At 34.1% G+C, this 13580-nt stretch overlaps 1 protein-coding gene across 2 annotated transcripts in view; it reads left to right on the top strand.

Moving 5' to 3' along the window:
- The window catches only part of Pex1 (peroxisomal biogenesis factor 1), a 47765-nt gene extending 35362 nt beyond the window's left edge, over positions 1 to 12403 (top strand). The window contains exons 18-24 of one of the 2 annotated variants that reach the window (XM_015506714.2): positions 3236 to 3378; positions 3478 to 3581; positions 4392 to 4568; positions 5801 to 6031; positions 8445 to 8642; positions 8936 to 9069; positions 12046 to 12403. In XM_015506714.2, the coding sequence (XP_015362200.1) occupies positions 3236 to 3378; positions 3478 to 3581; positions 4392 to 4568; positions 5801 to 6031; positions 8445 to 8642; positions 8936 to 9069; positions 12046 to 12130 (1072 nt within the window). In that variant the 3' untranslated portion in view covers positions 12131 to 12403. Of the gene's footprint in view, positions 1 to 3235; positions 3379 to 3477; positions 3582 to 4391; positions 4569 to 5800; positions 6032 to 8444; positions 8643 to 8935; positions 9073 to 12045 lie in introns of those variants that run through there. The other variant, XM_048784612.1, reaches the window with a different exon arrangement.
- Positions 12404 to 13580: the final 1177 nt, after the last annotated feature.

Raw genomic sequence — 13580 nt, 5'->3', positions numbered from 1 at the left:
TTCTGTTTCACAAAAAAAATGCTATTAAAATATGAAACATTTTCAATATTAAATGTTATAGATTATTTGGTTTTATAATAGAAATATTTCAAGCCAGGGTTGTGGCCCAATAATAGAGCACTTGCCTGGCAAGTACGAGGCACTAGGTTCAAATCTCAGCACCACATAATAAGTAAAATAAAGTTATTATGTCCATCTACAACTACAAATATTTTTAAAAAAGAAATATTCCTAAACATGGAATCATAAGTAGTTTTTTATATATATATATAAAGAAGTCTCAGAGAAAATTCTTACATGAAACAAATAATTATTCCTGATTTATCTCTTTATTTTTTAAGTTCCAAATTATTATTATTATTATTTTTTGGTACCAGGGATTGAACTCAGGGGTGTTTAACCACTGAGCCATATACCCTTCTCTTTTTTTGTATTTTATTTAGAGACGGGGTTTCACTAAGTTTCTGAGGCTGGCTTTGAACTCGAGATCTTACTGGCTTAGCCTCCCAAGCCACTGAGATTACAGGAGATTACAGGCATGTGTCACTGTGTCCAGCCAAATTATTTTTCCAATTCTAATTTGTCTCTTATAAATCAAGATTCCATATGACCAATTTAATTAAAATAAAATAACTATTACTGAATCTGCATAAAATGCATATAAATACAGAACATAATATTTAAGGATAAAAATAATTATTCATGTAAGATACAGTTATGAAGATTTCAAATTAATAAGTCTGTTCCATTCTTCTAAAAATTTCATTTTAAAGTATTTAAAATTTATTAAGTATTTAAATTTTATTTTAAAGTATGCAATTAAGAGGATATATATGGACTGGGGTTGTAGCTCAGCGATTGAGCACTAGCCTCACACACATGAGGCACTGGGTTTGATCCTCAGCACCACATAAAAAAGTAAATAAATAAAGATATTGTGTTCATCTATAACTAAAAAAAAGATTTTTTTTAAAAAGGATATATATAACATAACCTGTATAGTTCTATATCATGTACAACCAGAAGAATGAGAACTTATACTCCATTTATGTATGATGTGTCAAAATGCATTCTAGTGTCATGTATAACTAATTAGAACAATTTTTTAAAAAATCAAAGAGGATATATATAGAATATATATGTAGTTTATAAAATAATAATAAAATGGATATTTACATATCCACTACCCAGTTTAAGAAATAAAACATTATCAGGAAAAAGCATTATTAGAGATAAAGATAGTCACTACTTCTTGATAAAAATTCACTTCACCAAGAAGACATTTTAATTCTAAAATTGTACCCAATAATAAATAGAGCTTCAAAATATTTGAAGTAAAAATTGATTGAGGAGAAATTGACAAATTCACCTTCATAGTAATAGATTTTAACACAGTTCTCAATAATTATTGGATTGAAGCAAATAGAGCAGTAAAAGTGAAGAGATTTGAACAACATAGTCAAAAATTGATCAGTATATTTAGAACATGCACTCAATAAGTAGAAAATATGCCTTCTTTTCAAGCCCAATTGAACATTTTTAAAAATTGATCATATATGAAACCATACACGTAGCAATTGCAGTAGGTTTCAGAAGAACAGTATCATGTAGACTATTCTGAAAATATAGTTGAGTTAAAATAAGTAATAAAAGATTAATCTCTCATACATTTATTTTTTTAAAAATTATCTATTCTAAATCATAGGTTAAGGAAAAAATCACAATGTGGATACTTAATATCCAAATCATGGTGAAAATAATGCCAGTTTAAAATGTGAGATGTTATAAAACTAATTTCAAGGTAAATTTGTAGCATTAAGAATTTAGAAAAGAAAAAACGGTTGCAAGTTAATCACTTATGTATCTGTCTCAAGAAATTGGGAAAATTATAGGTATAAATAGAGAAAAAAGATAAACAAATTTAAGTTTTAAAAAAAGCAGATAAAAGGGAATAATAAAGACAGAACAAAATTTCATGAACTAGAAAACAATTCAGTTGACAGGTTCACCAAGCCAAGTTATTTTAAAAAATTAATGGATCTCAAGCAAGTTTAATTGAGAGGAAGGAAAGGAACTGTGAGTAAACAGTATTAAGGCTAAAAGGAGAGATGTGACTAAAATATACCCGAAATGGAAAAGAGAATAAAGGAATGTCATGAAAAACTCTATGCTAATATAGTTGAAAATTTAGGTAACATAGATGAAAATGCAGTTGACTAAAATTGAGCAAAGAAGAAACAAAATCTCAATAGTCCTTTAACTAGAAAAAAATGAGTCTCTAGTTTAAAAATCTTTAAGTGTTAGTGTTCCAGGAGAATTTTGCCAAACATTTTAGGAACAGATATTCCAGGGTGTTTTGTTTGTTTGTTTTTATTTTTGGTAGTTGTGTATGGACAACAGGCCTTTATTTTATTTGTTTGTTTTTGTGTGGTACCGAGGATCGAACCCAGTGCCTCACACATGCTAGGCAAACGCTTTGCTACTGAACTACAGCCCCAGCCCTCCAGGGTGTTTTTAACCCCAGAAAATGTTGTCATTTATTTAATGATTTATCTTTTGTTTTTTTTCAGTCATCAAGACATGCATTTTTATATTGGGGACTAATCTCTAAACATTCTAGTCCACCTGTTGCTAGAGAATGGAATTAACGTTCTCTTCTTTTGAATTAGTTAATAAAATTAAGAATCAGGGATTAGGGGTGCAGCTCAGTAGTAGAGCCATGCTTAGAGTGTAAGAGGCCCTGGGTTCAATCTCCAGGACCAAAAAAAAAAAAAAAAAAAAAATTGAAGTTCAAATTAGAAAAAGAAAAGTAAAATAAGTAAAAAACACTTTTCAGAGATCCCTTACAAAATAATATGAAAATAATGAATTTGCCAACTTTTGAATGGACAAAAGAAATGAGTTGAACTTCACAAAAGAAGTAAAATAAGCAGATTGAAAAATCAAAGAAGTATTTTATTTATAGACTAAGACTTGGAGTTTTAGTCTCTTGTCTAGAAGGCATGGTCTTAGACAAAGACCTTGACCTCTCTTATTACCCAGTTTACTGAAAATGAGGATAATTACATATGACTGCCTTCTTTAAGGGTTTATTGTGAAATTAAAATAAATATATGCATGCATGTATAAACTTATATATTCATCTATTTACCTAATTAGTTTGGGAACTCTGAAGCCCTGTTCACATATTCATTGTTTTTTTGTTTTGTTTTGTTTTATTTTTGTGTTTTTGTAGAGCACAGGCTGCAAAGCCCTGCATTCTTTTCTTTGATGAATTTGAATCCATTGCTCCTCGAAGAGGTCATGACAATACAGGAGTTATAGACCGAGTAGTTAACCAGTTGCTGACTCAGTTGGATGGAGTAGAAGGCTTACAGGGTAACCATTGTAAATACAAAAGTACTCTGTTGTAACAAAATTTTATCAGGTGTTAGTAAAAAAAATAAAAACAAAAAAACCTTGTTTTTTCTCCCTCAGGTGTTTATGTGTTGGCCGCTACTAGTCGCCCTGACTTGATTGACCCTGCCCTGCTTAGGCCTGGTCGACTAGATAAATGTGTATACTGTCCTCCTCCTGATCAGGTGACAATTTCATATTTAGAGTCCAAAACCCAACAAATGCTTCACTCTTTCCTTGTGAACTTTACTTCTGCCAGGTAATAGCAATTGTCCTTAGAAGACCAGCTCTCTTAGGCAAAGGTTTTAGTCACTATTTGCCCAAAGCATAAAAAGATTCTGAGTGAGATGCAAAGACTCTCTCTGGCCCAGCCATTTCCATCTAAGTCTGAAAACTTTTTGTAATTCTTAATGGTAACCAGCTGGAAAAAGGCAAGAAATCTGAAGTCTTACCTGTCCACATTCTCTGTGTTCAACAATCACACATCCCATTTTCCTATTAAAAAAAACTGATAACAGAATCAAACATGAAAGCAAGCATGTAATTCATGACAGAGAGGTGATTTTTCAGGTGTTCCTAGTTAGTGTTGTGTCAACTATAGTTTTCAGATTTAGAAATTAGTGACTGAATGAAAGAATAAGTAGACAAATGTATAGTCAGAGGTATAAAATATCTGAATATATGTCACATGTTACTTAAATTATTATAAGTTTCTTTTATTGGCACATTTGCCCAAATTTAGAAAATAACCACAGTCTCAGTAAGAAATTATTTATACTGAATATCTGAGAATGTTGATTTTATTCATTTTCCTGTTTCCCTTCTGTTAGGGGGAAGTTCCAAGGAAGATAGGTAGTAGACTTGTAGTACCTTGCTCAACTTAATTGTAAAGCTTGTTACATGTGCAAAGTTAATTCATTAAAAAGTTATAAAATACAACTTAAGATAATATTTAATTTTCTTTTTTATTTGTTAATTAGTTTTTCTTCCTTCAGGTGTCACGTCTCGAAATTTTAAATGTTCTCAGTGACTCTCTGCCTCTGGCAGATGATGTGGACCTTCACCATGTGGCATCACTGACCGACTCCTTTACTGGAGCTGATCTCAAAGCTTTACTTTATAATGCCCAGTTGGAGGCCTTACATGGAAGGCTGCTCTCTAGTGGACTCCAGGTAAGTTATTTGAGTAGATCATTCTGACATTTTATGGGAGAAACAGCAATTCAATGTTAAATTTTCAATCTTGAAAAATACCATTTTTAGTAACTTCAGTACAACTATGTAGAAATTTTTTTACCTTTAAGTTGGATGTTCCATATTTGGATAAAGGTTTTGCAGATATTTATAATTATGAAGAATTTGATATCTGTTTCTTTAACGTTACTTTAATATTGGTAGAAATATGCAGATGTTTATAAGTATGTTGTTTAAATTGGGATGTCATGAATTAATATAAACAAAAATAATTCAGGTTTTTAGTTGTTTTTTACTTTAATTTTTTAAGAAATAATTAAAGTTGGACTTTGTGGCTCAGTGGTAGAATGCACACCTAGCACGTGTGAGGCCCTGGGTTTGATCCTCAGCACCACATAAAAATAAAATAAAGGTAGTGTGTCCAACTACAACTAAAAAATAAATTTAAAAAAAAGAAATAATTAAGTTGTTATTTTTAGTTCAAAGATAAATGTTCCAGTCCAGCCAGTAGGAGCCTCTTTTAGATAACATTTGTGCCCTTATGATATGTACTCATCATTCTTTGATCATGTCCTTTCAGACACAAGATGTTCTTTATTTTCTTGTACTTTCTATATCCCAATTCTAGAAACAGCCTTTACTCTAAGGCTGATTTTGATTTCAATTATTGCAGTTGATAATTTGCTACATCAAAGACTTCATCATATATTTTCTAGGAAAGTTTTTCTGTATATTCCTTTCCTCCACATTTTGTTGGAGATTTTTTTTCAGGCCCTAAAGTTCCCAAGTCAAGTTTTGCTGTTTATTTTGACAAACTTTTGAAGTTTTGTTTTGTTTTTTATCCTCTCTAACAACAACAAAAAAGTGTGTATTTGGAAAGCACTCTGTAGCAGGGTTATTTCATCATCATGGAGTAGAAAAATGTGTGGAAAGGCAGAGACATAAAAATAAAGGCCAGAGGTCTGAGTCCTAGCTTTGTTACAGACTTTTTTGTGGGGAGGTTGACAAGTTATTTATGCATTGTATCTTGTCTTTCCTTATTTTAATATTTAAAATTTTACTGTGTGCTTTACAACCCTTAGAGAATTGAGCTGGTTAGAAAATGCCTAAAGTCTCTTGGATTGCTGTGTTGGAATGCTGTCTGTTGTTATTTATTTCTGAGTTGTGAATTATTTAGATCTTACAACTGGTTCTCCTTTTGTGTATTTTAGGATGGTCGTTCTAGTTCAGATAGTGACTTAAGTCTGTCGTCAATGGTCTTTCTTAACCACAGTAGTGGCTCTGATGACTCAGCTGGAGATGGAGAATGTGGCTTAGATCAGTCCCTTGTTTCTCTAGAAATGTCTGAGATCCTTCCAGATGAATCAAAATTCAATATGTACCGGCTCTATTTTGGAAGCTCTTATGAATCAGAACTTGGCAATGGAACCTCCTCTGATCTGGTATACTGCGTGATCATTCTTACGTAGTTCTGAAATGTGAAATTGTATATTGGTGTAAAGTTGAATGGTGATTTATCTCCTAACCAGCCCCACATATTCTTTCTGGTTGATGGTTCTTCAGTAAAAAGTCTTATTTTTTTAATTAAGCTAGTTGGTAATTTTAATTTCTTTTTAAGAACTTTAAAACAGGCCTGCAAGCAAGGGGAACAAAAGAAGTGGGTAGTTGTAGTTATCTTTTCATTTCTTTCAATTGTTATAGTTAAAGCTTTGTCCCAGGGTTTCATAAACTGACTTACAGACCATTCACGTATAATTGAATCAAGCCTTTATTAAAGCACACCGGTGGTGGCTGACCAGAACATAAGGCTGTTCCCCTGATCAGCCCCGAACAATTGCAAGGGCACTCTTTATAAGCCTGAAAATCGCAAAAGGGATGTTCAAGGGGTCTAGCCAATGCAAGCAAGCCAGGTTACAGAAGCAGGACAGTGCAGTCAAGCGGAGGGAAGCCTAACCAATCACAGTTATCCCAGTCACCCCAGTTACAGAAACAGAGTCCCGTTACCCTAGTTATAGAAACAATGCCCCATTAGGTAGTTCTGTGTTCTTAAAGGTTTCTATAGCAAAAGGAAAAGACTATCTTGCCCCAGTCATGACTCTTTGGCATGGTTGTTTTACAGGATGAAGTCATAAACCAAAATGGAGTCACATTTGCTCCTACTATCACATTCCCCACTGGTTTTAGTAGGTTTGATGTCAATCTTGCACATCATTAGGCCTCATTTTTGTTTGTTTGTTTGTTTGTTTTCCTTCCTTCTGTGTCTAAGGGACTATACTGGGCTCGCAAGACCATAAGTCTGACCTCACCTACATTTTTTGTATATGGTTTAGGAAGGTTTTTAAGAGGCAGGGTCCTACAGTAATACCAATCAGGAGAAGGACTAGGGGCCCAACTATGGCTGAAATGATGGAGGACAAGGGGACCATGAGAACAGGTTTTGGAACCAATTGCCTGAAGTTTCTAGTGCTTCATCTCTTTCCTTTAACCTGTTTCTCACAAGCGCAAAATTGTTCTTTATTATCCCAGAATGGTTTGCATAGAAACAAGTTTCTCCTGGAGCCATACAAAGTCCTCCTTATTTCAGAAAGAAACCATCTAGACCTCATCTGTTTTGTAAGACTATTTCTGTCAGAGACTCTAGTGAAACCTTTAGTTTGGAGATTGACCTTTCTAGTTTTCCTAAATCTATATCTATTTGATGGCTGAAGGACTTCCCAAACCAGCCAGGAGGGGAACTAAAATGGGACAGCCAGTCTATGTTGATAAATCAGTGGGCCCTGGCCTTTTAATAAGTCCAGGTGTTCTTTTCCTTTTACTCCATCAAAATAGTAGGTTACATACCTCTCTTCCCTGCTGGTTTTAAAACCTTTCTACTTAGCTAAATCATTTTATAGTAAACCTAAATTTTATTATTATAGAATAGTTGAGGATAATGAAAAATTCAATATAATAATGTCAAAAATTCTTGACAACAAAATGTTATTTATTTGTAATTTTTTTCATGGAAAATATAAACAATGAAATAATGTAATCTATCAACAAAGTATTTAAATTAAATGTAAGCAATATCATTGTTTTTCTACTTAATCAAAATAGCACTCAATGGATATCCCCCCCAAAATTAATAGTGGTAACCTTTTTGCTTTACAACATTTTTACATATATTTAGTTACATTTTTTGTACATTTTATTAATTCAGATTTCTAAAAATATGAAAGTTTTTATTCCCACGATTAGTAAGGTATTGTTTTAATTATAGTCTTTAATTCTGTTCTCTGGTTCTTAACTTCTACCTCGAAATGCCCCAGAACCTTTGTATAACTCTCTTTGCCAAAAAGGAAGAGAAAGGCATATTGAAATCTGTCCTTGGTCATTAATGGTGCATTTAAATAGCAAAGCATTTAAAAAACCAAACCCCTATGTTATGGTAGTTTTCAGTCTGTGGTGGTTCTATAATATAGATATTTAGAATACCAATATCTTTTATATTTGCTTAATTTCAGTGAATTAAAAGGTATACTTAGCCAGGGCACAGAAACACATGCATTGTAATCCCAGCGACTCAGGAGACTGAGGCAGGAGAACTACAAGTTTGAAGCTAGCCTTAGCAACTTGAGGAGACTCTTAACAAAGTAACACTTTGTCTCAAATTGAAAAATGAAAAGGACTGGGGATATAAGTCAGTGGTAGAGTGCCCTTGGCCTTAAATCCCTAGTAACCAAAGTGAAAACAAGGTAAATGTCATTGCTATTATGGTTTGTTGCTTAAAATGTTTAATTTTTTGTTTGATAAACACATAGTTTTATTTTGTTTTTTTTCTCTCTCTCTTCTTTCATTACTCTTCCTAACATACAGAGCTCACAGTGTCTCTCTGCACCAAGCTCCATGACTCAGGATTTGCCTGGACTTCTTGGGAAAGATCAATTGTTTCCACAACCACCAGTGATTAGAACAGCTTCACAGGAAGGTTACCCAGAACTCACACAAGAACAAAGAGATCAGTTGAGGGCAGATATCAGTATCATCAAAGGCAGATACCGGAGCCAAAGTGGAGTATGGCTTTTTTTTCCCCCCTCATTAAAATTGTTAAAAACTTTTTAAGAATTTGTTTTCCTTTTTTGATACACATTTCTTTGACTTATAAGTGAGCTATATTTATAAACAAGGTACTGAAATGCATTGACTCAGTCAAATGGTTATGTTCTTCCTTGCTTTCAAATAATTTTTAGTTATAGGAAAGAGAATGTGTGATCACCTGAAAAATCTGACAAGAAGAATGATGGGATTGTTAACTTTTTTCATCATATCCCTAAGTTAATTTTTTGTTAATTTGTTCTTTATTGAAGGAGGATGAATCTCTTAACCAGCCAGGACCAATCAAAACCTGTTTATTAGCTATCAGTCAGTCACATTTAATGACTGCTCTTGGTAACACAAGACCATCCATTAGTGAAGATGATTGGAAGAATTTTGCTGAGCTGTAAGTAACAGATTCTGATTTAAGTATAGATATTATCATAGGTGATATCATTATTCACTTAAAAGTTCTTGTTTAAAACCAAAAATAATATTTTTGAATATTTAAAGGCCAATTCAACTTTTAATCCCAGCTGTTCAGAAGACTGAAAAAGGAGGAGATTGCAGGTTTGAAGCCAGCCTGGGCAACTTAGCAAAACCCTATCTTAAAAATAAAAAAGGCTGGAGCCAGGTGCAGTGGTGCACACCTGTAATCCCAGTGACTTGGGAGGATGAGTCAGGAGGATTGAAAGTTCAAAAGGTGCTTAGGAACTCAGTGAGACCCTGTCTCTAAATTAAAAAAAAATACAAAATAGGGCTGGGGATGTGGTAAAGTGCTCACCTAGCATTCCTGAATCCCTGAGTTTGATGCCCAGCACTGAAGAAGAAGTGGGTGGGTACTTACAATGAACTGATTCAGTTTTAGAAAGTTTGAAGAAATAAGGAGAAAAATTAAAAGCTGTAAATGATTCTAATTATATGGTAAGATTTGTGAAAAAATACACCTCACTTTCAAAATAATTTTATTTTATTTTATTTTTTATATTTATTTATTTTAGTTCTCGGCGGACACAACATCTTGGTTTGTATGTGGTGCTGAGGATCGAACCCGGGCCGCACGCATGCCAGGCGAGCGCGCTACCGCTTGAGCCACATCCCCAGCCCCATAATTTTATTTTTTAATATCAGAAACATTTGCTGGGTACAGTGGCACTCAATTGTAATCCCACCAACTCAGGAGGATAAGGCAAGAGGATTGCAAGTTTGAAACTTACTGAGTCCCTAAGCAACTTAGCAAGACCCTGTCTCAAAATAAAAAGGGGTAGGGATGTGGCTCAGTGGTTAAATGGCCCCAGGTTCAATCTCTAGTACAAAAAAACAAAAAACAGTACATTCACATTTTTTCATTTGTTGATCATATTTAGTACATGGGATTTATAGCCTCCTTGTGATTGATTCTTTGTCCACCTTTGAGGCTGAGACTGGTAACCATTCTTTTTTTTTTTTTTTTTGATAGTGGGGATTGAACTCGGGGACACTCGATTACTGAGTCACATCCTCAGTCCTTTTTATATTTTTATTTAAAGGCAGGGTCTCGCTGAGTTTTATTTAGAGGCTTGGCACCTCGCTTTTGCTGATGCTGGCTTTGAACTCAAGATCTTCCTGCTTCAGTCTCCTGAGCCACTGGGATTACAGCCATGGCACCACTGCAACCGGCAACTGGGAACCATTCTATATCAATGATTCACATATTTATTTCTGGTTTCTGAAGAAGAAATATTTCAGGGACTGGAGATATACTCAATTGGTAGAGTGCTTGCCTTGCATGCACAAGGCCCTAGGTTCCATCACCAGCACCACCAACCCCAAAAAAGAATAAATATTTGGGGGCTGGGGTTGTGGCTCAGTGGCAGAACACTTGTGTAGCATATGTGAGGCACTGGGTTCAATTCTCAACACCACGTATAAATAAATAAAATAAAGGGGCTGGGTTTGTGGCTCAGAGGTAGAGCACTCACCTAGCATGTTTGAAGCACTGGGTTCTGTCCTTAGCACCACATAAAAATAAAATAAAGATATTGTGTCTACCTATAACTATAAAATAAATATTAAAAAATAAAAGTCCATTAACAACTAAAAAATATTAAAAAAAGAATGTTTCAACTCTTAATTTTGCAGTGCTTTGGCGAAGTATATGTGTACACATACATCAGTTACATACTTATTGTAGAAAAATATAAAATCAAAGATGGGAAAAATAAGGAAACAGTAGTTTTCCTTAATTACTTATCTTGTATGCTTATATATTTTTTCTTAACACAATGAGAACACTTCACACATAGTTCTATAGCTGCCCCCCTTTTAAGCCATCCATAATTTTAAGGAGGTTACTACTTTGTTGTTTTTATTTATTTTTATTTATGTATTTATTTAATATTATTTATTTTTATGTGGTGCTGAGGATCAAACCCAGGGTCTCGCACGTGCAAGGCGAGCGCTCTACCACTGAGCCACAACCCCAGCCCCTACTATGTTGTTTTTAAATGTCATTCTATAGTATAGCAATGTCATGATATCCTATTTATGGACGTTAAAATTACTTCCAGATTGTACTGTTATTAGCAGTGTGGTAATTAATGAACATTCTTTAAGATGACTAAATGTTTGCACATACCTTTAAGTATTTCACTGGGATAGAAGTAGAATTGTTGCATTACAAGGTACTCACATTTTTTAACATTTTCAAAATATATTGCCAAATTGCCTTCCAAGAATTACTGTTACAATGTGTATATTTCAGCAGCAGAATGTAAGTGCCAGCTCACTAACCCAGGTTGTTGCAGTGTTTTTTCTAACCTTATCCAGTTTCATTGGAGAAAAAAATATATTTTGCTTAATAATTTATATTTCTTTGACTAAACCTATAACAGTTATAATTTTTTATATTATTCATAGCTATTTGCTTTTTTGAGACAGAATTTCACTCAGTTGCCTACACTCACCTCAAACTTGGAATCTTTCTCCCTCAGCTCTCTGAATAGCTGGAATTACAGGTGTGCGCCACTGTACCTTGCACCATTTGTATTTTACCTTTTCCAACTTGGATCTTCATTCTCTTTGTTCTTTTTTTCTGTTAAGAGTGCAGCTTTGGAAATTTATTTGTAAGCATTTTAATTTTTTCTAGTTCATTATTTCTCTTTCACAAAATACAGTTCTAGGCTGGCTGCAGTGGCATGTTCCTGTAGTCCCCGCTACTTGGGAGGCTGAGGCAGGGAGATCACCTGAGCTTACATGTATGAGGTCAGCCTTGGCAATGGAGCAGACCTCATCTCAAAAAGAATTCACTTGCATATAGGCAATTCTGTTTACAAACAATTCATTATCTTTTTTGTAGTTACATTGTTTACATTTACTAAATATTATCTCTTACTTTTTTAAGGTATGAAAACTTTCAAAATCCAAAGAAGAGAAAAAGTCAAAGTGGAACAATGTTTCGACCAGGACAGAAAGTAACTTTAGCATAAATTATTCTCCTGATGTGTGTGCCTGGGTGCCTGTGAGTGTGTGTGTGTGTGTGTATGACTTGTCCCTATATTGTGACAGTAAAAAATGGTGTCTGTAAATTTCTTTTTAATTTCACAAATTTGGTTTATCTATAAAACCACAGATCAGTAAATGCTGTGATTATGTAATAATCAGGATTACTTGAGATTAACACTGCGAATAAATGGAGACATTTACAAGATCTGTATTGTATTTCCTATTAAAAATATTTAATAAAATAATAGTGGATAGGTGGTGTTAGTAATTTATTTCTTGTTTGAAGATAATAGAGATGTAATTAAATAAATTTCTTGGAACCCACAGTTGCATATTCAGCATCTTTCTAGCATTTGACATGTTTTATGCTGAGGAACTTTTTTAATATTCTGGAGAAAAAATATTCTATTATCTGCCTTTCTTATTTCAGGAAGTATGGAATGTATACACAGTTCAAATAAATTTAATTAGCCCTTCAACCAGAAATAATTTCATATCTCCCTGACAAACCACATCCAGCTCCAAGTCTTGGGTCTTTGAATGATATCTCTTCCTCTCTCAGTTGCAGTATAATTTTATCTTGATATTGTTAAGTCAATCACCATCAGTACAAACTATGTTCTGACATTAAACTGTGGTAATTGGGTAAGGGAAAAGGAAAAAAGAAGAAAATTAATTAAAACATACAAAAAATATGTGAGGCATCAATGAAGGATGTACAGGCAGTAACCGTTGCTCTTTCTGTAGCTAATCATGAGGCCATGGCTGATATTTTTTTAGTTCTCTGCTTCATTGTTCATCCTGTGTTCCTCTGAGTTTAGCTAGTGCATCAGTGGATTAGAGACCTTTCCCAGGTGGATGACCCAAAACCTTTCCCATCTGAGCCATTGGTAGGCCTTCCTGTCTTAAGGCTACAGAATTTTCCATTAAATTTTGTCATAGTTCACAAGGTTCTATCCTTACTTTTCCCATCACTAATTGTGTATAAGCAACTTTGTATATTCCTATATTAGAATCAGTTCACTGAACCAGTATCATAACCCTTCCCTGTAAAAGTGTTGTTCTTGGTTACCTCTAAACCAGCAAAGCCTACAGTCACAGAGAACAGAAGCAATGATTTTGTGGGTCACTGGGTATGAAACTAAGGCCATTCTCCCCTGCCCTTTGGTTCTCGGATCCTCGTATTAGGACCGTGGTCACTGGTTCACAGCATATGCTAAATACACTGCATCTTGTAGGACAGTACTCCAGCCTCATAAACGAGTTGTCCTCACAAAAGGTCAGCTGTTTCAGGACAGTAAATGTTTATGTTCAATCCAGTGAATTCCATAAGTCGCCTTCTGACTTACTCTTCACTACAGAGTAAGTGACGTGATCAGAAGCCATTGTCGTATGGCGTCATATCAAAAATGTAAAAGCATTAGTAAGTCAATG

This window comes from Marmota marmota, unplaced genomic scaffold (genome assembly GCF_001458135.2).
Source record: "Marmota marmota marmota unplaced genomic scaffold, marMar, whole genome shotgun sequence".
NCBI classification, from domain to species: domain Eukaryota; kingdom Metazoa; phylum Chordata; class Mammalia; order Rodentia; family Sciuridae; genus Marmota; species Marmota marmota.
The sequence above is the reverse complement of the archived record's forward strand: the minus strand, read 5'-3'. Positions and strand labels throughout refer to the sequence as shown.